This window comes from Rousettus aegyptiacus, unplaced genomic scaffold (genome assembly GCF_014176215.1).
Source record: "Rousettus aegyptiacus isolate mRouAeg1 unplaced genomic scaffold, mRouAeg1.p scaffold_m13_p_4, whole genome shotgun sequence".
Lineage (NCBI taxonomy): Eukaryota > Metazoa > Chordata > Mammalia > Chiroptera > Pteropodidae > Rousettus > Rousettus aegyptiacus.
Genome location: NW_023416307.1, coordinates 153,494,258 through 153,520,121, shown reverse-complemented (window position 1 = coordinate 153,520,121; position 25,864 = coordinate 153,494,258). Strand labels below are relative to the sequence as shown.

The window sequence follows — 25,864 nt, the reverse complement described above, 5'->3', positions numbered from 1 at the left end:
TTTTATGGACCATGAGAAATGCTTGGTCACAAGACATTTTCTGCCCTTGTTGCAAAGACTGTGAGTTCGGCCATCTGCAAAAATGAACTCTGGGCAGCTGGGGCCTGCGCTTCACCGCAGGCCTCCACCTGTGTCCTCCGGAGGCAAACAGTGTGAAAATGCCCGTCTTGTCTGTGGTCAAGGTGGCGGGGGTGGGGAGTGGGCCGTGGGGACGATACCACAGTGGCCACAGGGGGGCAGTGCAGCCCAAGGCTCTCAGTGGTTGTGAAGCCCTTTTGCTTGACCTGTGTTTGAAAAAGACTTTTCTCTAAGGTATGCTTTAAAAAACGAGTTACCCCCTTCAGAAAAAGAAACAAAAAGAAATCCCGGAAACGTGACGGCGTCTCCATGACACAGAACCTGTAATCAGATTAAAGCGGTAACGATAGGGAGCCAAACCTAAGCTAAGACTTGTAAAAATGCTTGTGGACAACTACGAAGAAACATTGGGCGCAATTAGGACATACATAACCTAAAACATTGAAGTTTGGTAAAAATACAAGTAAGGCTTCTACAGTGAACTTTATTCAAAAGCAGAGGAGCCATGGACATGCTTCTCTGTTTTGGCGTCTTCTGCCCCCCATCACCCCTCCCCCCCCCCCGCCCCGGGTTAACACATGAAAGTCGATGCCCACGTTTGGGAGTCTGTCCTTCCTGCCGCCGATAGAAAATAAATGACTTGCAAAAATATAATCATAACGGTGGAAATGCCAATGCGTTTCAACTTAGAGCTGTTCGAAACTTAACCCTCGGGATGCGAGTGTAAACAGAATCGTAACTTATGAATTTGTACATTATTCCTCCCTGCGAAGGACAGTGGCCCTGACTTTGACTTTATCCACGGCACGGACGTGACGCCCTCCCGGATGGAGGCCTCCGGGTTGAGCAGCAGGGGCCGGCGAATGGAGTCACCACTCCAGAGAAGAGTGGGCAGCGGAGGGTCCAGGCAAGCAAGGCGTGAAGGCGTGGGAATGGGGAGCCCATGAGAATGTGCCCTGGAAAGGCCGCAGGCGCCTCGGGTACCAATTCCTTCGTGTTAACGCTGAAGTTGTTTATTAAGGCGGGAAGAGGATAAGAAGCGCGCACACGGCGGCCATAAAGATCGGCCCCTTCCGAGCCCCCCCTGTGGCTGCCCTCATCGTTTGGGACAGGTCTCGCTTCTCCCCGACCCCTTCCCTATACTCTAATAACCCCGGCCTGCTCTCCCCGCTCCTTGGTTCATGCCTCCTTCCGGCTGCGAGGTGGAAGGCAGTCCTGCAAGTATTGTCTGGGAGAGGCGGCCGGAGAGCCACCGCCAGCGGCCCTCGTCTGCTGCTCATTTCACGGAGCTCCGAGGAGGATGGCAGCTGGCCCTGCTGCCAGCGACCTTCCTGTTGGAAGGCGGGAGAGCCCAGTGGCCTGGAAACCAGAGCGTTCCAGCGCGTGGATGTGCTGGGACAGGTCGCCTCTCCCTGGAGCACCTGTGCCCTGCGGATAAGAGACACACACGGGCACAGAAGTTCACATGGGCACCCTCGTCATTGCCGTGACGACAGCCAGGTTTGGGGGCGGGATCCTTAGCTGTTTATTTGTTTTTAGGCGAGGCAGCCCTTGGTTGACCTCGCAGATGGCAAGGACCTTGTCAGTTTACAATCCTTTATTTATTTATTTTTTAAAAAATTTTGCATGCTTACAGCACCTGGTCCTCCTAGGTGGCCTCCCATCTGAGCACTAACCAGGCCCGACCCTGCTTAGCTTCTGAGACCAGATGGGACCAGGCGTGTTCAGGGTGGCGTGGCCGCAGACCCCGGGTGAGGGGTTTTGAAAGGAAAGAAAAGCAAACTTGGCGGCAGCCAGCCTCACCCTCTGGCCTCCCCCGTCCGCCGCCCGGGCCTGCAGCTAACTGCCCAGGACACGGTGTGGTCTGCTGTCTTCGTTTTCAAACACACGCTGCCGGACGCTCAAACGCACATGGATTTCCTTTCTTTTCTTTTCTTTCCTTTTTTTTTTTTTTTTAAACACGTCCATTCTTTTGCTTGAGTAGTAGAATTCAGTTGGAAATTTTAACGTTTTCAGGGCCCATTGCTCAGACACTCCACTCTTGGAGGCAGCATTTCGAAATACGAATTATTCCGGCAGTTTGACTCAGGGATAGGGCCAACTTTTAAAAATAGTTAAAAGGAAATACAATTCTCAATGTGTGCGTGCGTGTGCGTGCGTGTGTGTGTGTGTGTGAATTTTCCTAAACAGCTACTTACACCGCGCTCATATTTTTGTGTGTGTGCACTGTTCTCTCGGTGCACACTTGACCGAAAGGACAGGCATACGATCGATTATCTTAGAAGGCGGTTTTTATTAGACGCATATTTTCTTTGAAACAGGTGGCAGCTTCCCGTATTCATTAGAACATCACATACATGTGCAGATCTGCATATACGCACGCATGAAGCCATCAGCATGCTGACCTGACCCAGAAGCTAGGGCTGGCTGCCAGTCATGCAGCTCTTAAGAGCAGAAGGATGCACCTCCAGTCACCGCCCGTGAAGCCACAGCCCTCAGGTTTCAGATTTCAGAGTGGCAGAACAATCATCAGCACCTTTTCTTATTCTGACACCTTAATCCCCGGGAGGAGTGAGTGATTCTCACTTCTGCACATTTCTTCACCTGATCTTTACCACCAGGCCTTAGCTACACTGCTAGCTCAAGTAGGTACAAAATAATAAAACTAGCAACTGCAAAAACAAAAGATCACAGCCCTCTCTTTGAAATATAGAACTCCCTTAGTGTTTGGGCACCATTTATCCGGAGAGAAGGCATTTAGAGGCGCGTACACTCAGCCTGAAACAGGGAGGCTGGTAAATTGTTTTTTTTTTTTTTTTTTTTTTTTTTTTTTTGTGGCTTATAAAGCTGGGAGCAGACTGTTTCCAAATGACTGTTCCTTCTCCCTTTTGCTGATTGAGAGTTAAATCCAGAAGGCGCTACACACATGCTTATAAAGCTCTGGATTTTCATTAACTAGGTAGTCATCCCTCACCTGGATCTCACGTCTCACCTGCACGGGCCCTTGGACCTCAGGTTTGTGCATTCACAAATCTGCTGTTTTAAAGCCTCCTGGAGATGCCCCATGATCGAGCTGGATGCTCTGAAGGCAGACGTGTCAGTGAGAGACAACCCGGCGTCTGCCCGTGCCAGGTTGTGTGTGAGCTCACAGGACCGACACCTGCCCCCCGCTACTCAGCCCTCCTGTTATCCACCTAAACCTCATCCTCCTTCCATGCTTGAAGGCTCTTTTAGCACATCTCCAATCTGAACATTTGAAACCTCGGGTCTCCCTGACTCCTCCATGCTCCTCTCACCTCACACCTAAATCTCCCCCCCTCCCACCGTTCTGCTGACGCTCATCCTAAGTGCTGTGAATATACGTCTTCCTTCCCATCCCCCGTACCTCAGCCTAAGCGGAGGCCTCCTCACCCTCACCTGCTTGCTGCTAGTCTCCTGGCCCTACACGCTCGCCTTTCCAGGCCATCCTTTGGGCATGGAATGAGCCTTCTGCAACGCCGGCCAGGGCCCCCTTCTCTGCTCTCAGACTTGGAGGAGCAGAGCGGCCTTGTTCTTCCCCTCAGGGCCTCCCCTAACCAGCCGCACGTCTTTGCCTGCGCAGCGCCCGCAGCCTGGAGATCCGCTGTCCTCTCCTTTGCCGACAGCCGATCCCCCTCCGGTCCCGTCACTGAAGAAGCTGTCCCAGCTCTCCCCAGGCCAACGGCTCTGCCCTGGTCCTGAATGTCCATGGGACTTATTAACTCACCTTGGAGGAAGATGCCCTTCCTTAACCGACTGCGTTCATGTCCCTTCTCCCCATGGCAAGGCGAGGACCCGTTTTAAACATATTTACAACTCGTATGTTGCCTTGAGCAGGCAAGGAATTAATATGTTTCTGGATTCCTGGTCAGGGATACCAAACTCGAGACTCAGCAGTTTTCTGGGGAATTTTTTTTTTTTTTTTTTTTTTTTTTAATAATGAACTTTTGCAGTGCATGGCGAGTTTGTCCATAAGCCGACGGACATGGAGGGGGGTTGACGGGGCTGCTATTTCGTCCACGTGTTTTGATTTGGCGTTCTCAAATTTATGGGCTTCGACTCTGCCGGACTCAGAGCAGATGCCAAATCGACGGGTGTAGATCTTAGACCCTCTGCGACGGTAACTTCCTCCCACACCCCCCTCGGTCTGTGCGTGAAAAATGGGTCACAAGACAATGGAGATATCCTGCTCCCCAGAGGAACGAGTATAAATGGAGCTTCCGCGCTCGGGAGCCTCTCGCTGAAAGATGGGACAGTGTTTGTAGAGGCGCCCGGCGACGTGCTTTTGGAAAAACACGGAGAGGTACCGTCTGAACTTCTCCCCGACGAAGGCGTAGATGACGGGGTTGACACAGCAGTGCGTCATCCCGAGAGTCTCCGTCACCTGCATGGCTTGGTCCAGCCTGTTAGAGCTACTGCAGTTATTCAGGCCGAAGAAGACTTGGAAGGTGTGTAGGAGGAGGACGATCCCGTAGGGCGCCCAGAAAAGGAAATAAACGATCATGATCACGAAGATGAGCCTCACGGCCTTGTGCCTCTTCTTCTCGTTTCGGCAGCGAAGCAGGGTCTTCAGGATCCCCGAGTAGCAGATGACCATGACGACCAGTGGCAGGACCAGGCCCAAGATGACTATCTTTAATGCCTGGAAATTCTTCCAGAAATGATACTGGCTGGGTGGGTAATGAGGGCTGCACGTACAATGGGAGCCTTCCTTTTGGGATTTGCTAAAGATGATTCCTGGGAGGGAGGCCAACACAGCCACCACCCACGTGACCCCACTTGTCATCATCCCGAAGGTGACCGTCCTGGCTTTTAAAGCAAACACAGCGTGGACGATAGCCAGGTACCGATCCAGCGTCAAGAGGATGATGAAGAAGATTCCAGAGAAGAAGCCGATTAAATAGAGTCCCGTCAAAAACTGACACATTCCATTCCCGAAGTCCCACTGGCCTGCTGCGTAGTAAGCCCAGAACGGGATGGTGAAGAGGAAGATCAGGTCGGAGACGGCCAGGTTGAGCAGGTAGATGTCGGTCATGCTCTTCAGCTTTTTGCAGTTTATGAGGATGAGGACGACCAGCAAGTTGCCCACGAAACCAAAGATGAACACCAGGGAGTAGAGCGGAGGCAGGAGCCTGGCCGCGATTTGCTTCACGTTGGTTTTCTGGCAGGGCTCCGACATGCTGTAATCAATGTCGTAGGTCGGAGTTGGCCATGAGTAGTGCTCCATCTTGCTCTACCCTGTGAAGGAAGAAACGGTGATCTCGTATAAGGTCCTAGACTGCACTTGGTGGCCCACCGGGAATGACGCAAACTGTCTTATACGTGAACAGGCTCTTAAAATTATCGCATAGATTTCTGCATTCAGTTGAGCTCCATTTGTTTGGCCAGTGAACTTTGGTAATAAGGAGAAGGCTTGCTGCCAGCTTCCCTTGCTCACTCGCTCTATTGGGGAAATTCACAAAGGCATCATCTCATCACATAAAACCTGATGTTCCATAGCCACGTAGAGTGAGTGACGGTTTCATAACAATTTCATGAAACTGAGCCAGGCACTGTCAGCCCAGCACTACCCTGAAGCTGCCAGCTGCCATTGCCTGGAGTGAGCTCACAGGAGCCTCACCACAAGCATGCCGTGATGATTAACAGTTCCCAAGGGCGTGCTACATGCCATCTACTATTCTAAGTCATTTCTTCAATGACTCCTCAAGGTGACCCAATGAGGCAGGTCATGTTATTGTCCCCAGTTGACAGATAAGGACATCAGAGCCCCGGGGAAGATGCATAACTTACCTAAAAACACACAGCTAGGAAGCAAGTGGTTTTGAACGCAGGCAGCCTGCATTCTTACCCCCTCTGCCACCTTCCCTGCCTTTCATTCCTTTGTGAGAGAACTAAAGGGTAGGACCGTCAGCCAGGTGTCTTGATGGAGTCAGAACAAAATGGGCTGATGTCAAGGTCAACTGTAAAACCCAGACTACCATGCTCACGTTTCCTCTGAAGCTTGTGTTTCTAGTTCCTGAGCTGCTATGGTTAAGAGATCCTCACACAGACAAGAACTGGCCAAATGGGAGATATTCCATCTACTGTCAGACTTCCTGGATTAGCTCGGTCCCTTCACAACCCACCAGCTTGTCTGGTCTGTTTCAGTTTACTTCTGGACTGAGAATTCTAAGTCATCTCTGTGAGTCTCAAATTCTCTGTACCTGGGATTAGGCAGCTGAGAGAAACGCCCAGAAAACATCCCCTTTAAATTCTGAGCCAGAAAGAGAATTATACACTCAACGTGCTGTGGAACTGATATATTAAAAGGTGACTTTGTTTAACATTTTTAATTTGATATTAATTTGGACAATTTTAAGGCTTCCTCTTTTCAGGGAGAAAAAAAAAATTCCAAAAGAACCAGATTTAGACACAATTTATGGCTGGGCTCGTATTCAGAAGAAATCCTGGCAGGAAGTTTTAGTTCTCCAACCAGAAGATAATCTCTACCAAGGTTCTGGCCAAGAGTCATCTCTCTGAAAATCTTTCCTTTGAAAGATAAGGTTTCGGTTTTTTTTTTTTAAAAAACTTTTTTTCCGTTTAAAATCTTTCATTCATAATCATGTTTTGTATCTTTGATGTTATCGCAGTCTGAAACACATTCTAAATTCTAACTCTGTCCTTATCTTAAGGATTACATTTTAAGATAGTTCTACGAACACCTGGTGTTGGTCAAATGTCTCCTATGGGTTTCCTGTAAAGGCTCGTACTCATCGCAGAAGCTGAGCTCGTTAATAGACAAAGTGGTTGAGAAGTGACTTACCGGGAGAGTTTCTTGTTAGGGGTGACGGATGTCTCAGCTCCTCTGACCAGCTGAGCTGTGCAAATCGTACATATAGACAGCATCAGAGTAGGAAATGCAATTTCTATTGAACAGGAGGCGGAGTTTTAAATGCATAAGTAAAAAATCAGAGGAGTTCTTCCTTTTCCTCTTCTTCTTCTTCTTTTTTTTTTTTTAATTGAGCTTAAAATAGCTCTCTGGTCTGAATGGTTATTCTTGGGCTTCCCCAGTTACATTATTTTCTTTCTGCTCATCCAACTACAGAGTCTGCTGGGAGCTAAGAAGAATTAAAGGATATTAGCACAAGAAGAACATCGACGTGCACCTAGTCGAACCTAGAAACTAGGCGAAACGAGACAGAAATTGCTACCCAAGAGGCAAATGATTCCTACAAGGCCACGGAGCTTATCAGTGAGGAGGCTGAAAGGGCAAAAGATTCTGATTCTCTAACTATTTGTCCTTAAAGAAAGCCAGCTCAAACCAACTCGAAATTGAGAGGGGGGGGGTGCTTCATAACCCCCTGCTTGCTTCTGCCCACCCCCCCCCCCTTGCCTACCAGAATTCACACACCTTTTTTTGCTCACCATCCAATACGGATTTTTCTCCGTAAACTGAAACAACTGGTTACCTAGAGCGTTTTTAACTCTAGGTTCACCTGCAAGCGAAACAGGTTGACTACCTTTCTCTGGGTCGGATATCTAGCGGGGGACTGAAATTCATTCCGAATTTTCTCTCTACCTATTTGCTAGTGTGCAGCCCTTCAGACCAGCAGGCATCGTTGGGCACCTGCGCCGTGCCACGGACCCGGGCCACGAGAGCTCCTCATTCCAAGGATACGGCCCCTCTGCAGCGTTCAGAAATTTTCCACATGGATTAGGTCACAAATGCCGGAAAAAGGGGGCCAGGTTCAGGATGATATGCAACGGTACTATAGGCAGTCACACTAACTTTTCTTGGTGGTTGATTACTTATCTAGAAACCTCAATCGTTTGACAGCAGAGCTGTGAACACGGTGAGAACCCACCCCTGGGCCGCAGGGGCAACGTCCAGGGCCTTCCGTTTCCTGAGCTGGTGATCTGAGGCGGAGGCGAAGGAGGCAGCCCGAGGCAGGGGCCAAGCGAAGCCCAGGCCTGGGCAGTCCGGCCGCCTGGGCGCGAAGCCTGGCCCTGGCCACCGCTTTCCCATCTGTGTAATTCTCATCTGAACGACAGCAGGTCCTTCGCGGGTTTGGTGGGAGCCTCACGTGAGGCAGGGTCTATAGCACATGACATATACTCAGTAAACACCGAACTCTGTCTCCTTCGGGGGTCCTTTCTTAGGGAGACTTGTTTGATAAAATTCTCACAGGCGTGGCTCCCTGGGGTCCTAGTCTGGGGCAGATTAGAATCAGCAAACGAGAAGCCGAAAGTGTGAAGCCGCCGGGCTGCTGCTTAGAGAAGAGGAGGAAACGATTCCTGGTGAAGATGGGGAAGCTCAGAAATAGCCCGGCGACCAAGAGCCGCCTCCTGTAGGGGGACCTGTGTCTGTGTTTACGACAGAGCCCAGGAACTCATCACCCTAACCGGGGGAGCAAAGCGTGAGGACAACGCCCAGTGCCCCCCGCCTGCGCCATCCAGGAGGCTGGGCTCTGAGGTCACGCTGGATTTAAACCCCCCCGCTTCACTGTTTACTATTTGATCCGAACAAGCGACCGAAAGGCTCCAGTCCTCAGTTTTCTTATCTGTGAAATGGGGGCGCCAAAAAAAAAAAAAAACACCTCGCTGCAAACACAAACCTTGATAGGTCTGTGGTCAAGATGAAATGATATCCAGGCCCGCAGATACAGAGAACGAGCTGACGGTGGCCAAAGAGGAACTTTAAAAATAGAGGAGTTAGAGGAAGGAAAGATCTAGGGGGCCTGCAGGTTTTCAGCAGAGCTTAGAAAAATTATGTTCACGCTTACCACTTATATGGTATTTACTCAGTGCCAGAAAAAAAAAAAAAAGAAAAAGAGATCAGATGATGTAACAGGTGTGGAGACGTTTGCAGATACCTGTCCTCTGTGGGCTATTTAAGCAGTGAAATGCGAAGCACGCATTAGAAAGAGTTCACGAGACGGGCAGCAAATACATTAATGCAACGCGTATGGAAAATGGGAGGCACACGGTTTGGGTGTTTGGACGAGTAGCCTGGTGCTTGCGGATGGCACACCGGGCAGCAGTCAGATGCCAGGGGACAAACATCACATTTCTGTATGAGACAGTGATTCATTTCGTTCCCCCCCCCCACCCCACCCCTCCCCAGCACAGACCTGGGGCTTTGCCCTGTATCCCGTATCTTGTCATCTGGGTGGCTGAGCACCCGACGGCAGGCTCGCCCGCAGAGGGCAGTGTGGAGCAGCGGACCAGGCTCAGAGTCGCCCAGACTGCTGCGGACGGACAGACAGCCGGTGTACTCTGAGTGAGACGCTCGCCCCTGAGCTTCCATGTCCTCCTCTGTCAGGTGATGTGCCAGGCCGGGGGGGTGGGTGAGGGAGGGGGGTCCTGAAGGCTGCTTCCCCCTTCGGTGCTGATGACTCCGTAGATATTGGATGGAAACGGGGTGAAGATCCATAGGGCTAAACAAGGCAGCACAGCCTGGCAGGGTGGGGCTCTCCCTTTCGGCTTTCTTGGGTCCAGAGGTGAGTTCAGGTCACCTCTTGAAATATGAGTTTGTCGCAAGGATGCACGGGAAGTGAGGACCCGTGGGGACTTCTTCAGCACTTCATCGGTGAAACATTGTTCTGGATACAACAGGGACCAAAACCAGCATTGCGCCCTGCCGCGGCTTAGTTTCCTGGTCTCCGTTTTCCTTCCCACTTTGCGCCCACCTCCCACTCTGCAGGGTCCTCTTCTCACCTATCTACGGCATTCGGGCCCCCCACCAGAAACGACCCTTTGTCTGATTTGTCACTCTAGACGTGATGCCCGTGTTGGAGGGTATCTCACATCCCCTTCGTGGGCCACTGGCCAGCCTTACACAGCTGCTGCAGATCTAGTCCTCATTGTACTTAAGCTTCAAGGGCTGCTGCCCTCGCCTTGCCCACGCCCTCTCTGAACCGTATACTGAGAGCATCACTGACCAGATGGGGAGAATGTCCGGTCTTTTCCTTGGGTTCAAAAGGCCAACTGCATGAGCACAGTGAGCTGAAACCCCGCCTCACGGCAGCTCACGCGAACACACCTGGGGCTCGAGGTGACTCTAGGTCAATGTCGGTCAATGGGGAGATAGGCTGTCGAAATAGCAAATGCATCTTTTAGTTTTGAAAACAAATATCTCATTATAAAACCAACACACGCTCGCTGCATGAAGTTAGGAAAAACAGAAAGAATAGAAAGCAGGAAGAAAGGCAGGCATATCCTCACAATCTCAAGACAGCCCCCGACATATGATGTGCTTCAGCCCCGACCTTTTCTGACGCACACTTTCTGAGTAATTGGTCTCGCTCGTATACCAGCTCTGTGTGCTGCTCTTTTTTTTTTTCCCCCTAAAACATTACATCATCGGCATTGCCTCCCGTTATTAAAAATTCTTCATAAATGCAGTTCTTTAACCGTCGTTTTGATTGAGGTGTAATTTACATGCGGCAAAGCACACGAATCCTAGGTGAACAGCTCAGTGACGTTTTGATGCGTGTGCACCGCGTGTAACCAGCCCCCCCGACCGAAACGATGGGAGATCCCCCCATCCCCCCGTCGTCACGGATGAGAGGCGGGGGCCGCCCCGACTCCCATCGTCGTGGATAAGAGGGGCCTGTCCTTTGGCTCCCTGGAAGTGGAACCTCAGGCTCTGGCCTCCTTCGCGCTCAGCTTCTTTCGCTCAGCTGATGCCCCGACGGGATTTGATGGCCGGGCTCTTTCCCCCGCTGACGGCCAGGGCGGGCACGCTTCGCCTGCTGCCGTCGGCCCTTTGCTCTCTCTCCCCGCCGAGGAGGAAGCTCCCCGTGTCTCCAAAGCCGCCTTAACCAGGCGGGCCAGAGGGGCCCCATGACTCCCCAAGAATCAGGAAGACTCTCCCTCTCCCCCGACCAGGGCCGCACTCCGTCACCTGTGTGCCTCAGCCATGATGTCGGGGTTCTGCGGTTCCCAGCACCCTTCGCCTTCTGCCTCAGACACCCACCCACCCTGGCGAGTGGGGGTGGGAGGTCACCATGCCATTCTCGCCATTCCCGCTGTCTCTGTCCTCTAGACCCTTCCCAGGGGACGCTCTTTCCCCAGCCCGTGAACCACGTCCCCCACGCCCTGTGCAGGTCATCCAACCGAGCAGACATGGGCGGGCCGACCACTTTACTGCTTCGTTAGGCGTCCAGACATGGCGGAAACCCTTGAACTCCGCTGGGAAGTCAGCTCTCTGCATTTTGGGTATTTCTTTCAGATCGGCGCCCATACGGGGGGTCCCTGCAACCTCGAGGGCCGTGGCGGAGGTCTTATGTGCCGATTAAGGCACACGATAGGCTCTCTGTGACCTTTGGTGGGTCAGATCTCACCTGCCGCTCTATGTTCGACTCTGTGCATAACAGGATATTATTTAGGACTTTTCTTGTTGCCTCTAAAGTAGCAAGTATGACCTGTGGCTGAGGGCGAAGAAGTGTTAAGTACCTTGCAGTTCTAAAGAAAACCATCAACACTGGTTACACACCTTCCCGGGGGCTTACTAAGAGTCACAGAATGGGCCCTGTGCCCTGAGTCACCATGTCAACTCCTCCCATCGCTGTCCTGTGTAAGGAGACGGGCCGGGGCAGGAATGGGTTGTAGGAGTGGGTGGGATTGATGGGGAGGAGGGTTGGGGGGCCAAGGGAAGGGGCTCTGAGAGAACAGCGTGAGGACTGGGGGCTCGCAAGGCGGGGAAGCCAGCACCTCATGCCTGGGTAAGGCATCCTCTAAGCAGCAGGCCAGCTGAGCCCAGGAAGAGGGCTTTGGAGAGGGCCGGGAGTAGGGACAGGGTGTTGCCATGAGGCAGCCAGGAAGTCACCAGGATGTGAGAGCACCCAGGGTCAAGTTCAAACATGGTGTCAAAATGGCAAAGTCCGAAGAAGTTTCCAACCTCAGTCACGCACCACGCGCAGGGCCAGGTTTCCTCTAAGTCCGCAGGGGGCATCGCGGAGGTCAGTGCACCAGCCCAGATGCCCCTCCTCTCACGGCCAGTTTCCCTTCGTGGACTTCGTTGCTGGCTAATCTCACCTGAGGCCATTTCGATTTGCCAGGGGAAATTCGACAACGGGGAAAATCAAAAGTGGGAAGACGGGGTCCTGACGGCTCATTGCGGAATCCCTCTGAGAAAGCAGATTCCCTTAGCTGCTTTAAGCATCACAGACGAGGAGGATGGCATGGTGGGGGTGGCGGGAGGCGGGGGGACTATGTCAAGCCTCCATCTCCGCTAAAACTCTTCGAGATAGTTCTCCCCAGGAATGATGGTATGTCCTGGCTTTGGCTTACCTCGAACAACCTGCTCCAATGTCCTCCCCAGAAGAAAGGAGAATTGAGGTGTCTCCTTCTCGAAATGGAGGTGGTTGGTGACGTTTAAGTTGCAGTTTTTTTCAGTGGGGAGAAAAATCTTACGATAGCTATAATTACTGTAATGCGGGGCCATCCTGGCGTTAGTCACTCTCTCTCCTGGGCGCTCAAAACAATCGCACACGGACATCTATTTCTGGTCTCTGCACAGTGTGCTGTGATGGACTCTCCACCCCTGCCCCCATCAGCAGTGCCTGGACTTGGAGGTCTAAGGGCACGGGCATTCACACATCCATCTTTATGTGCCTGACCCAGTCTGGCACCTGGGAGATCCTCAGGTGTGTTTGTCCCATTGAATCCCAGACTGGCAAAATGTGGATGCTCTGCCAAATTTTACTTAGGATGTCACCACCTATCATATGTATTAATTAGCTTTTGTTCTTCTTCACGAACGGTCCCCACAACTCAGGGGCTTCAAACAGACCTCTGGCTCCTGGGACACGTGGCTGCCGTGCGGTGGGGCTCTGCCTCTCTGTGTCCTCTCCTTCACCCGCCAGGACACCTGGGCTGAAGGCGTTGTGGTCTGGGACGGGACTTCCTGTGGCTGAGTGGGAGAGCCTGGGGCTCAGCCCAACCACCCCTCTGTGTGGATGAGGCAGATGTCACTTCTGCTAACTTTCTGCTGTCCCAGCCCCCTGGGGTTGGGGTGGGGGCTGCCCTCCCTTAAGGCACAATGCAAGTCACAGGGCAAGAACAGGCAAGTGTCATCACACAGGGGAAGAAGTGAAAAGCCGTGGACAATGAGACAATCTATGATAATACCACAGCGCAACAAAAGAGGCAGGTTTTTAAAGTTTTTATTTTGGTAAGAACACTTAACATGAGACCTACCCTCTTAACAAATTTTTAAGTGTACATACAGCATTGTTATCTATAGGCACATTATTTTAAAGCTGATATTTAACTCTTATCCTATATATGTGAAATTTTATGCATGTTGATAAATGGAATGTGAGATAGACATAGAATGGAATATTATTCAGCCTTAAAAAGAAGACAATTCTATAACTTGTGACAACATGGATGAACCTGCAAGACCCTGTGCACAGTGAAACGTGCTAGTCACAGAAGGACAAGTACTACACGGGTCTACTCACGTGAGATACTTAAAATGGCCACACTCATAGGTGAGAAGGGCAGAAGACTTTGGGGGTTGGAAGAAACGGGGCGTTGCTCATCAGACAGTTGCAATAAAAAAAAAAAAGCAATATAGTGAGAGTATCGATCCATTTTCCAAGTCATAGTATTTTTTTTTTAAAAAATAATCTTTAAATTTTATCATCATCGAAACAGAATTTAATGCATTTCTTAAGACGATACAAATCCCCGAAGGCGTATCGCGCCCTCCCACTGCGGCCCACACTCTTCTGTCCCAAGCCTTCTCTAGCCGTGAGGCAAGTCTCACCTCCCGAGCCGCTGGGCTCCAGGAGCCCTGCGCTTTGGCCTCGCGTCAGATCGTGCACTGGGTGACGCGTCTCTGCGCTTCCTAACTAGGCTCGACCAACGGAGGCGAGAGTCTTTCCTTCCTTCCTTGCTGAACTTCCCTCCTTTACAAGTAGGGTTGAAAGGCTTTGATCGGGGGTCAGCTTAATTTAGACGTTTCCCCAGGCAAAATGGGACAATCTGACCATCAGCTAGGACATCTGCAAGGCACCGGAGCGTTCGAATGTGATGAAATCCGTGACTTCATAGACTTCACGGTGCAAAAAAAAAAAAAAAAAAGATTTTTGGCAGCAAGTCTAAGGGAATAAAGATGCAGTTGAGACGACCCGGTTTACGGAGTGTGTGCTGCGATCCAAATATCATTTGGCCACTACGTCACCACACATGCCGAGAGCACAGACTTCCAACTCTCCTGATCGACCACTGTGCATGATGAATCTCCCAACCGTGTTCTGAGATTTTTAAGCCCAAAACCAGAGTCGTCTCTATGACTAATACTGTATTTCAGGCTTGGCTTAATGGTAACTCTTGAAGTGATTCTTTGGCCCATTAGCAAGTTGCAGTTTTCAGGTTTGACTTTATTTTTAATTAATTAATTAATTAAAAAATATCTGTACTCCATGCCTGTATCCAAAAATGAGGCTCTGCAAGGTAGTTTGGCTACCATGTTCATTCAATCCATCTAGAATCTTCCTTCATCTGGGCCTGCCCCACCCGCTAATTTGGACACACAGAACCATATGACTTCTGGGACACGGGCTTCTGTTCTGTCCCCAGACCCCTTCTCGGCCTCGGGGACACACCCCCGGCGCCCTCACTGATCGTGTTCCCTCTTCCGGCCACACCAAGGGGTTCTTGCTGCACATTCCCCCCAAGTCTACTCTCCCAGACCTCTACAGCTGGGTTTTGAAGTCGGTTAATCCTGCAGGCAAGAGTTTTATGCGACAAAGGCTTTGGGGAGGCACATGGGCCCAAGGCGGCGGGAAAGCCAAGAAAGATGACAGATCCGAGACTCGGTCAGATCCGAGACATGAGGCCTTTAGGGATTCCGGGGTGTCATCCTCCCCAGCCTCCCCCTGAGCTGTTTCTGGAAACACCGATGGGGGTGGTCTCACTCTTGCTATGGCCCTGCACCCCCAGGGGGGATCTCATTTGTCCCTCTCCTTTCTCTAATCACGACCTCCAACCCTCCTTCTTCCCTATAGACCAAACGAGGGCTTTATTTTTTTCGTCTCATAGGTTATGCATATTTTATAAACAAAAATGTTAATACATTCTCGTACAGGGGGCTGTGGCCTAAGAGGCATAGGAACAATGGGGACATGCATTTAACAGATTTCAAATGTTGGGTACGTGGAGAAACTGTAATAAAGCAAAAATGTGTCACGCCCTGACACAGAAAAGGATCAGGGGACCCAAGCAAAGCTGTCAGAAAGTGCTTATGGTTCTCGAGCTCTCCAGGACCTGGGGAAGCCTTCAAGGTCCAAGACGGGTGGGAGACGAGGCCATGGACTAGCGCTCGCCCAGCTGAACGCGCAAACCCCTTACATTCGTCCCTGTCCAGGCTCAGCCAGGCTCACGCCGCCCTCTCTCTGCACGTGGCTCGAGCCCACTCACCACCACTCGGTTCACCCGCGCCTGTCTTAACTCCTGCCCCGTTCCGGCTGGGCACTTGATTAAAGAAACTGACCGAAGCGCAGAGAGAATGAAGAAGTGCTGAAGACTGGGAAAAGGGCCCAAGCACAAGGTGATGCGGCATCTTCCAGGAACTGAGGTGAGCTTTCGGGACAGTCAGAGTTCACCTGCGGTGGACACAGGATTGGCTGTACAAGCGTGACATAGATCCGTCTTGGTACACACAACCCTGAGGTCCCTGGGCACTTACTTGGGAGACTTACAGACCCCTGTTCTTTGGCAAACCCTGAGGCTCATTGTCATCTCCCTTTAAAAATAGCGAGCGGACGGCAGCTCGTTTACAAACCAACCGAGACTTCCTGCTCCCCAGTGGAGGGGGTGTACGCTGAGCTCACTCCATCCGCTGTCTCCCGATAGAAAACCGGGCACTGTTTGCAGAGGTGTTTGGCGATATGTTTCCGGAAAAACACGGAGAGGTACCGTCTGAACTTCTCCCCGACGAAGGCGTAGATGACGGGGTTGACACAGCAGTGCGTCATCCCGAGAGTCTCCGTCACCTGCATGGCTTGGTCCAGCTTCTTAGAGCTATTGCAGTTTTCGACGCCGAAGAAGGCCTGGAAGGTGTGTAGGAGAAGGACGATGGTGTAGGGCGCCCAGAAGAGAAAATAAACGATCATGATCACGAAGACGAGCCTCACGGCCTTGTGTTTTTTCCTCTCATTTCGACACCGAAACAGGGTCTTCAGGATTCCCGAGTAGCAGATGACCATGACAAGCAGTGGCAGGACCAGGCCCAAGATGCTTCTCATTATTGCATAGAAATTATTCCATTCTCCTGGAAAATAAGGGCCACAGACGTAAACTGACCCTTCTAGTTGGGATTTGTTGAAGATGATTTTTGGAAGAGAGGCGAACACAGCCACCACCCAGGTGACTCCACTCGTCATCATCCCGAAGGTGACCGTCCTGGCTTTTAAAGCAAACACAGCATGGACGATAGCCAAGTACCGATCGATTGTCAAGAGGATGATGAAGAAGATCCCACCAAAATAACCCACGTGATACATCCCCGTGAATACCTTACACATTGCATTCCCCAAGACCCACCCGTGTATGGCAGAATGAATCCACATTGGGAAAGTCAGAAGGAAAAGCAGGTCGGAGATGGCCAGGTTGAACAGGTAGATGTCGGTCATGCTCTTCAGCTTTTTGCAGTTTATGAGGATGAGGACGACCAGCAAGTTGCCCACGAAACCACAGATGAACACCAGAGAGTAGAGCGGGGGCAGGAGCCTGGCTTCCAACTGTTTCACCTCGTCCTTGACACAGGGCGAAATGCCCTCGTAATCGTAACTGGTGGTGGGGTCCTCGTCGTTCCCCTTGAAATTCGCTGTCAGCAGAGAGTGAGACGTGGCTAGCACGTTGTGGCCGAACTGGAGAGACATGTCACCGTCGCCCATTTTCTCCCTCCGTCCTGGAAACAGAGGACAGGGTGGTGATTCACAACGTAACTCCCGCAACTCCTGCTCTCAAAAACGTCCCCGCTCCATCGAGCGTTGTCTAGCCTTTGCCTTTGCTTCACAGGCATCTCCTTCGAAGCATTCGTGCTACGTTATCACTTCCCTCTGTCCCTCGCCGCAGATGCCAGTCATCACCCCGACCGCCATCTGCCGACACCCTTGGCCTTCTTGGAGAACCTGACTCATGATAAGGCTAACGTGATGGACACTTGCTTCCTCTCTCTCCTCTGCAGGTGGCACACAGGCCTGTGACCCATTCCTGGACGATGATCTAGGAGGAAACTCTGTTGGGGGCTTCTGGGAACGCTGCTTCGTTAAGAGAGATGCGAGAGAAACCCTAGCCTGACATTTCTGCTTTTGCACCTTGTCTTGGGAGGGCTTGGTGTTTGGGACCATGAATAAAAGACCCAAAGAACTGGAGAAGATCTAAGCAGAGTCCCAACATCAACCAGTTCCCCAGCCTGCCCTTGAACTGTCTATCTTCCGACTTCTTGTTATCTGAGAAAAATCAGTCCCTGTGCTTAAAACATTACTAGTTACATTTTCGTGTGTGTCAATTACAGGCAAAGCGTTCTGATGCCCTTCTCAACTTTCTGCCTCTGTCATCCTGCCAAAATGCCCCTGGCCAAAGTTTCAATGACAACCCAAGTTCCGTCATCCTCATTGAGCCCTCGATCCCTCTGATAACTTCAGAGGAATGTTCTGCTTTGTTATTGTAATGTTATATGGTTTCTTCCTCGGAAACACCTCTGAGTCTCGCCCCCTCTCTGCCTCTCACAGCTGTCAGTCCCTTGCCTCATGTGCACGTCTCACTTCTGGCTTTGTTGTGGTCTTTCGCTTGTTCGCGAGTGCTCCCTTTCATTCCGTCTGCTCTAACACTGAAATTGGATCGTGCACTTCTCAGCTGAAAGCCCCCAGCAGCCCCTGATGTGCAGGCGGTGGGACTTCAAAGGTAATGCCCCAGCCCGCTCGCTCCTCACGCCTTGTCTAAGCTCGCTTCTCCTCGGCTTCATCTCTCATCGCTGCTCAAAGCCCGGAGTCAGCCTTAGCCATTTTCTTTCCATTTTCCCCGAACTCACCGTTTCCGTCACGCTTCAGTGGTTTTGCGTGTGCCTGCCCTCTGCCCGGAACGGCTGGCGAGCTCCTGCACATCCTCTAATACCTCCTGCTCAAATTCCCTTCTTTTATCATCTTACAACCCTGTGCAGGCCTCTCAAGAAGCACTTATGACATTACCTTCTCCTCGAGGTCAAGGACTAACCAGGTCGTGTTTTTCTCCCCAGCTCTTGCGACAGCACCCAGCAAACGGAGGCACCAATAAATGTTCATTGAAAGAATGCACGAAACTCATTATAAAAGTGTGACACCTAAGATCATTAAGCTTGAGTCTCAAGAATATTCTTTTTTTTTTTTTTTCTGGTAGTGACTGTGAATTTGTTTTTATCTATGCGCACACTTTATCTTTTTAATCTACATATGCATTGTTCAATTTCTCTTGTGACTGATACATTTCACAGATCTTGCATGTCATGTCACCAAGCCAGATTAAATAAGACCTTTAATCAAGCTTGGAAGAAAACGAATGTATCTACCTAAAGAATTACGACTATGATTATTAATTGAGGGCTCCTTAAATTCCAGGTGCTACGCTAAATACTTGGCATACACTAATTAATTTAATCTTTGCAAAACATTTGTGGGATAAGTATTTATACATATTACAAGTGAAGAAATTCAAGCATGGATGGACTCAATGACTTCCTCAAACTTATAAAGCAAGTAATGGCTGAGCTAGAATTTGAACCCTGGGCTGTTCAATTTCAAAGGCCCTGAGGGGCTCCTGTCTCCAGGCTCTGAGAACAGAGATGGGTATAGAACAGGTAACAAGTTTTCTAGGTATTCTTCCATGCCTTTAACAGAACTTCTTTGGCATTTCGCCTAAAAATGCACACTCGCCCACATGAGCATGCTCCATCCACGCCTGCACAAGCGTGCATGTGCGTGCACGTGCGCACACACGCAGACACACACACTTCCACCAGAACATAAGCTCTATGAGGGCAGAGACCTTTGTCTTTGCAATGAGGGATCGTGGTTCCCCAGAACCCGACCCAGTACAGAACGGCTGCCGAATAAATATTAATTGGATAAGTAAATAAGAGAGAACTCGTAGGCTGCAAGCTGCTGAGAAGCAAAATACTCCACCTGGACTAGACTTCCAGGTAATCCAGCGGGAGATTTCGTAAAAATGAATTACATTGGGGATCCACAGCCCCTTAATTGCGGCAAGCTCGAGGGCCGTTGCGTAGCAAACCTGGGCTTCGTCTCCTCCTCTGGGTGGGGAAGCGTGGGCTGGAGCAGTGGTTCTCAGATGCTTGGCTTTAGTCTCACACCGCAGGTCTGTCAGTTAGAAGTACACAGCCCAGCCCCTGACTCCGCCGATTCAGACAGAGGGGTGGGGGTGGCGCACAAGGGGGCGCATTGCGCTAACCATTCCCACCGTGGGGTCTCTTCTCGGTATGTGGTTTATTCACCTGCACTGGCCTCTCCGATGCCAGCCTCATCCTCTTTGTTACCTTTCTCACTCCAGCACACTTAGCTCCTACCAAAGCAGACCCTCGGCAAGGTGGCTGAAGCGCACTGAGCTAGCAGTCCAGTGTCAGGATACATCATTCAGAATCAATGAAAAGCTGCCTCTCAGAAATATATATATATATATATATATATATATATATATATATATATATATTTTTTTTTTTTTTTTCCACTTCAGCCTCTGTGCACCTAATGAATTGAGGCAAGAAGTACATTTTGGTTCAGGGCTGGGACTGGAGGAGGAGAAAATTCTGGGTAGAGAGTTCCAGCTCTTTAAAGCCCCCGGGAGTCGGGAGAGACGGATTGAGAGGAGCAGTTGTCAAAGAGCTTGTTTGTTCTTACTTTTCTCGGTTCCTTTTCAGCACTGTCTCTGCTATCACCTGAGCCCTGAGGAGTGGTCTCACCCTGCCCTGTACCTCCCTGGGGTCTCTCCAACATTTCTGGTGCAGGCACCATGTTCCACCCCTTTCTCCCACCTTTATCATTCCCAAGTTCCTGAGCTGTGCAGACAACTCAGAGGGCTCCCGGTGCATCTCCAGAGCTGAGATGCTCTGAGCCTATAGTTCATAAAGTAATGAATAAAGGACCCACGACTCACCAGTGGATGGCTTCTTCCAAGTGTCACTGGGGTGTCAGGCTTCTCAGCAACTGAACCAGGCAGATCTAGAGGTAGGAACTTGGTGTGTAAAAGTAGGAAATAAAATCTCCTGCAGAAGGAGAAGGCGGAGATACAAGAGTAATTAGGGTAAAGATTAAAAAAAAAGCAAGCAAGCAAGCAAGCAAGAAAGAAAGAAAGAAAGAAAGAAAGAATAATACAGTTCTTCTTTCCTAACCAAGAATATGGTAAACTAGGTTGAAGTCTCCAGAGGAAGATTAATTTTGAAATCTTACTTATGCAACCTTGAGAGTGAGTCAGGCACGCCCAGTCTGCTCCTGTGCCTAACCATTCTGGGCTTCTTTATCTTGCCAGTCTCTATATCTAGAAATCTGCTCTCTTCTGTCAGTGATAATTTGCATGAAAGGAGCACAGCAAGACTTCATTTCCCAGAGGATAAATGCTAATGGGGGCTGTTGGTGGTAGTGGTGGAGGAGAGATTGTGAGGTTTTATGTGACCATGCGCCCTGGTTTCGGGGGGCATCCCACCCAGATTTAGAATCGGGTTAGACATTTCAGTACATAGAGCTTTTTAATGAAAAGGAATGCTAAATAGCCTTTTGTGTCAGAGACACCCTCGGTAAGAAGGGCTTCGTTTATTATAGATCCCACTGCCCAGAAAGAATCGTTGTTGAAAGAAAACGCCATTGAGATCCTGGGAAGGTGGTGGAGTGGAAAGTACCAGGAATCTGTCTCCTCATCCAGACCACAACTGCCCTGGGATAATCAGCGTGCTCCAGCTGTTTTGGAACTCTTGAGTCTGGTGAAGGCTTGCAGCTTTCAGGGGAAGGCTCGAATGAATGATCGATTGCAGTTAACTTTGCTTAATTTCAGCTCTTAACACCATAGCAGCTACCCATCTCCCACACCCAGTCCCTTGGAAGGCAGCCTCACATCTATTGCTAGAACAGCTTGCAGAAGCCAGAGCTGGCAGAAATTGGACCCTGCTCTCCACATATCGGGGATCTATACTCCAATCGTGGATTACTGCTTCTGAGCTCAGAGGTGCAGACAAAGGTGCAGGCAGCCATTGCAGTTGCATCCCCCCCCCCCCCCCACACACACAGTTGTTGTAAACGCCTCCCTCTACGGCTGAAGTGACTCTCAGGGGATTTAAAGGGCCAGCGCCCTTATTTTTCTCCCCATGTTCTCTCTCTCCTCTTTCGGGAGTCAGATTTAAAAACATGATCTAACTATGTGTTGTCAACAAGAGACTCGCTTTAGATCCAAAGACACAAATAGATTCAAAAGTGGAGGACAGAGAAACATATTCCATGCACATTATGAACCCAAGGAGAGAAGGAGTGGCTACATTGATCATCAGACAACATGGACTTTAAGTCCAAAAAGTTTGTAAGAGACAACCAAGAAGGATACTATATACCAATGAAAGCCAGAAGACATAACGATTAGAAGCACGTGTACTCAATGGCAGATCATGAAAATACATAAAGCAAAAACTGACAGAACCGAGGGGGAAAAACAGACACTTCTACACCCATAGTTGGAGGCTTCCATACCCCGTTCTCAATAATGGATAAAGCAATCAGATAGGAGATAGGTACGCAAGTAGAGAACTTGAGCAACACGATAAACCAACCAGATCTAGCAGGCACGTACGGAGTAATAGAATAATAGCGATGTTCTTCTCAAATATACATGGGACACTTTCCAGAGCAGGCCATGTCCATGTTGAAAATAGAGAATTTCTAAAACTCAACAACAACGAACAATCCAATCTGAAAATAAGCAAAGGCCTTGAATAGACATCTGCAAAGGAGGTGGACAAATGGCTCATAAACACACGCAAAGATGGCCAATACCGCTCATCGTGAAGGAAACGCAAGTCAAGACTACTGTGAAAAACTGCTGCATACTCATTAGGATGGCAATTATCCAAAAAAAAACAAAAAACAAAAAACAAGTGTTGGTGAGAATGTGGAGAAATTGGAACCCTTGTACACCGCCGATGGGAATATAAAACGGTACAGCCACCATGGAAAATAATATGGGGGTGCCCCCAAAATTACAAACAGAATTACCATACGATCCAGCAATTCCACATCTGGTTATACGCTCCAAAGAATTAAAAGCAGAGTGTCAAACGGATACTTGTATGCTCATGTTTACAGCAGTATTATTTGCAATAGCTTAAATGCAGAAGAAACCTAGTATCCATCAATGGATGAATGGATAAGCAAAGTGTAGTATATACATACAATGGAATATTATTCGACCTTAAAAAGGAAGGAAATTCTGCCATGGGCTACAACATGGATGAACCTTGAGGACATTATGCTAAATAAACCAATCACAAAAAGACAAATACTGTATGATTCCACTTATATGATATACTTAGAGTAGTCAAAATCAGAGAGTCAGAACATAGAATGGTGGTTTGCCAGGTGCCAGGGGGAGAGGTTAACGAAGGGTTATTGTTTAATGGGTATAAAGTTTCCGTTTTACAAGATGAGAAGAATTCTGGAGTTGGATGATGGCGATGATTACACCATCATTACATTGTGAAAGGAATAAGATGGCAACTTTTGTTATGTAAACATAAATGTGATGCTTATTTTACCACAATTTAAAAAAAAAGAAAAAACAAGGACATCGTCATTAACGGCACAATTGCAATGTAGGCACTACAGTGGGAGGAATGTCCCTAAGGTCCAACGGGAAGCATTGGGTCATCTAAGTGGGCCTCTGGCACTTTCTAGGATTCAGCAGACTTCGGGCTCAGGATCTCTCGCTGTGGTCTCAACAAATTTCTAAGCTTTGATTTGCCCAACTATAAAATAGGAATACTAAGGTCTCTGAGGTCTGTGAGATTTAAATGGATATAAAGCAATTAGTATAGTGGCCGGGACGTGTTAGGCACTAAACGTATGGTAACTAATAGCAACAATAACAGCACAACACTCAGTGCGGTCCAGGTGTCCTTTCTAGATTTCAACAAGTTGTGACTTTCTACTGGATAAGACTTGGTGTTTGTGCTAAGCAAGAGGGGCCTCAGGTTTTTCCGTAGGAGACAGACCTTTACTTGATCAGGTCCCCAGTTATCCCCTAATGTGGCAGGGTTTAGAAGAGTCTTCCTGAGATTTTAATAGCAAAACAGGTCACACTTGCTCCGGAAATGCGGGGTTCTCTCCCACTTATGGATTCTCCTGATTCCAGCATCTTGCTGCGAGTTCCTTGAATCACTCTGGGATGGGGAAGGTGAAGACTCTTACTGAATGATTAGGAGCGCTCTGCACTTCTATCTTCATACCAGGCACCACTGAAAATTGGACCTGAGTAAGTACACTCGAGAATTCTTTATACTCATGGAGAGAATTTTAAGAAAGATCCTATTCCTTAAGTCGGAGAAGCCTATATCTATCTACCTGTGGCGCTGTGTTCACGCTTTCTGAAATTCTCAGTCTGGAAGAGGAGTATAGATAGCTCTTTGAGAAGATCTGGAAGAAAGCGTGGCACCAGCCTCCTTCCTCTGGTGTGCTTGCTGACCAAGCAGGGTCACATAAAAGGCATGGCAACTCAAGGTGACCTGAGACAGGGAGGAGGAGACACTCAATTCTTCCACAAACCAATGAAATAAAAATAGTTTGTGCTTCCTGAATGAACAAGGGAGGACCAGAGCAACACCGGCCATGAGAAGTTTAAGATTCTTGTTTACTCACTCATATTCTGAACGTCAGCAGCTGAGTTGCGGGTTTAGACCATTGAAGCTGAATGTTAGATTCATCCCAAGAACTTCTCTGCCCTTCCGTGGGTGGCAACGCTCAACCAAATGAAAACATAGAGGAAAGCATGGCTAAAGAAAAGTGCTACCGGGGAAAAAGACGGACAAGGTTTACCGGCAGTGGAAGGGTACTTTGATGATGTCCCTTGTCACTTCTTATCTGTGATGGATAAATGACACCTTTCAAAGATAAATTCTTGCTTTTTTTCAATACAGATGTTGTTGGTTGATTGTGGTTTCTATGGTTTGCATGCTTCCTGTGACCTACTAAAATAGATCAGTGAGTTCTAGGATTTTACATCTTCAGTTTTGGTTAAAAACAATGATATAGACTAATATGATACCCATAGAAAAAGCAGTTATGTGTTCCTACATGTTCTGGTCATATCTTGATAAAAAAAAAAAATTGCTACAAACTATTTCCATTCTTTTGTCGCATGTAATGAAGTAACACAACAGGGCATATAGTCGCAGCGAGAAAGCCCAGAAACTGCCATTGACTTTTGAAAAGGAAGTGTCAAGTAACAGAAGTCAGGCACAAATGTCTCCTTCATCTTCCAAGGTCACCATCATCTCCAAATAGGCCAAGAGCAGACAAGAATATGTGATGAAAAATAGAAACAGAATGCCATCAATGATGGCGATTTTATCTTTATTAACTCAGAGTATAGAGGTAGCAGATTGAATGTTTCTAAACCTTCAGGCCAAATACACTGTGGAGAAATAGAGGTGACGTCAAAATCATCACTACTTGCTGAAAAGCCCTCTCAAGCGACTTAAGGAAATGCCATTTGAATCCTATAGTAGGAAGGTAATCTTATGTTCTATAGCCCAGGTGTTTTAAACTACTCTGTGACTAGACTCAGATCTTAGTTCAGATGCCTCAGAGGTGGCCTGCTCTGGGGAGGAGATCTTAGCTGGGATGGGTCAGGACAGAGTACTTGGGAAGCATTTTAGGAACCCCCAAGACATGGCAACAATGTGTTGGGGGGTTGTTCTGGGTAATGAGAAGCTGGAATACACACTCGCCACCGTCACCCGGCCTCTTCCCTAATGCGTGTTGAGTGGGAGGGGGATGGGGTGAGCGCCCACAGGATGAGTTTCACGGATGGCACGGGGGGGGGGGGCTATAAATACGTCTCTCTCACCTCTGATATCATCTACCATTTGAGTGTGGCTTCTGAGGTGTTCCAAGGAGGGACACAAAGCTGTGGCCAACGGCGAGAAACCCGACGGTGCTCTTTGCACACAGTGGCACGAGAAGAAGCCCGTAAAGCTGCATGTGGTGGGGATTCTGATTGGAGGACGTGACCAGGGCCTCCCTCGTGGTGGGCAGCGGGCGATGGAAGATAGCGAGCCCCTAATCAAGTGTGGCTCGTTGGAGATGTTCACAACTGCCGTTGGCTTTGTAGAAACCATAAATATTTGGCGGCAGGGAAAGGACACATCTGGGGAGGACGATTCATTGGTAATGTGACTCAGGCTAACATATCGTATAATGTGACGTGTGTATTTTTCAGTAATACACGCAGAAAGCAAAAGTTTGTTCTTTGACAAGATCAACAAAGCTGACAAACCTCTACCTACACTAACGAAAAAGTAAAAGACATAAATAACTAACATCGGATGAAAGTAGGGATCACTACTGACTTTACGGAAACAAAAAAGGTAAGAGACTACTATAAACAATGTCCACCAACAAATTAAATGACATAGATGAAATGGACACATTCTTAGAAACATAAATTGTCAACCACGGACTCAAGAAGAAATAAAAATTTGAAAAAAAAATCTGTAAAAAATAAAGAGGTGGAATCAGAAATCAAA

The 25,864-nt window shown here is 49.0% G+C and overlaps 2 protein-coding genes and 1 pseudogene across 5 annotated transcripts; all 3 read right to left on the bottom strand.

The window, feature by feature from the left end:
* Positions 1 to 1,705: 1,705 nt before the first annotated feature.
* On the bottom strand, positions 1,706 to 1,824 carry LOC118602476 (annotated as a pseudogene).
* A 1,057-nt stretch (positions 1,825 to 2,881) lies between these two features.
* On the bottom strand, positions 2,882 to 7,013 carry CCR5 (C-C motif chemokine receptor 5). Its single transcript, XM_016141360.2, has 2 exons — positions 6,899 to 7,013; positions 2,882 to 5,334 (listed from the first exon to the last, which is right to left on the bottom strand). Exon 2 carries the CDS (start codon positions 5,321 to 5,323, stop codon positions 4,262 to 4,264), a length of 1,062 nt encoding a protein of 353 aa, XP_015996846.2. The 5' UTR covers positions 5,324 to 5,334; positions 6,899 to 7,013; the 3' UTR covers positions 2,882 to 4,261.
* A 7,137-nt stretch (positions 7,014 to 14,150) lies between these two features.
* CCR2 (C-C motif chemokine receptor 2) lies at positions 14,151 to 24,152 on the bottom strand. 4 transcript variants are annotated; one of them, XM_016141358.2, is made up of 3 exons: positions 23,976 to 24,152; positions 20,239 to 20,347; positions 14,151 to 16,999 (listed from the first exon to the last, which is right to left on the bottom strand). In XM_016141358.2, the coding sequence occupies exon 3, from the start codon at positions 16,983 to 16,985 to the stop codon at positions 15,864 to 15,866; it is 1,122 nt and encodes a 373-aa protein (XP_015996844.2). In that variant the 5' UTR covers positions 16,986 to 16,999; positions 20,239 to 20,347; positions 23,976 to 24,152; the 3' UTR covers positions 14,151 to 15,863. The 4 variants fall into 4 exon arrangements, with proteins under 4 accessions (XP_015996844.2, XP_015996843.2, XP_015996842.2 ...); XM_016141357.2 differs by lacking the exon at positions 23,976 to 24,152 and adding an exon at positions 20,978 to 21,328; XM_016141356.2 differs by lacking the exon at positions 23,976 to 24,152 and adding an exon at positions 20,532 to 20,922.
* Positions 24,153 to 25,864: the final 1,712 nt, after the last annotated feature.

Coding starts and splice junctions, on each gene's coding strand:
- CCR5 (XM_016141360.2), bottom strand. CDS start 5,323: ATGGAGCACTACTCATGGCCAACTCCGACCTACGACATTGATTACAGC.
- CCR2 (XM_016141355.2), bottom strand. CDS start 18,197: ATGTGCAGGAGCTCGCCAGCCGTTCCGGGCAGAGGGCAGGCACACGCA. Junction 17,000..18,124: donor ACTGAAGCGTGACGGAAACG/GTGAGTTCGGGG, acceptor CTCTGTTTCCAG/GACGGAGGGAGAAAATGGGC.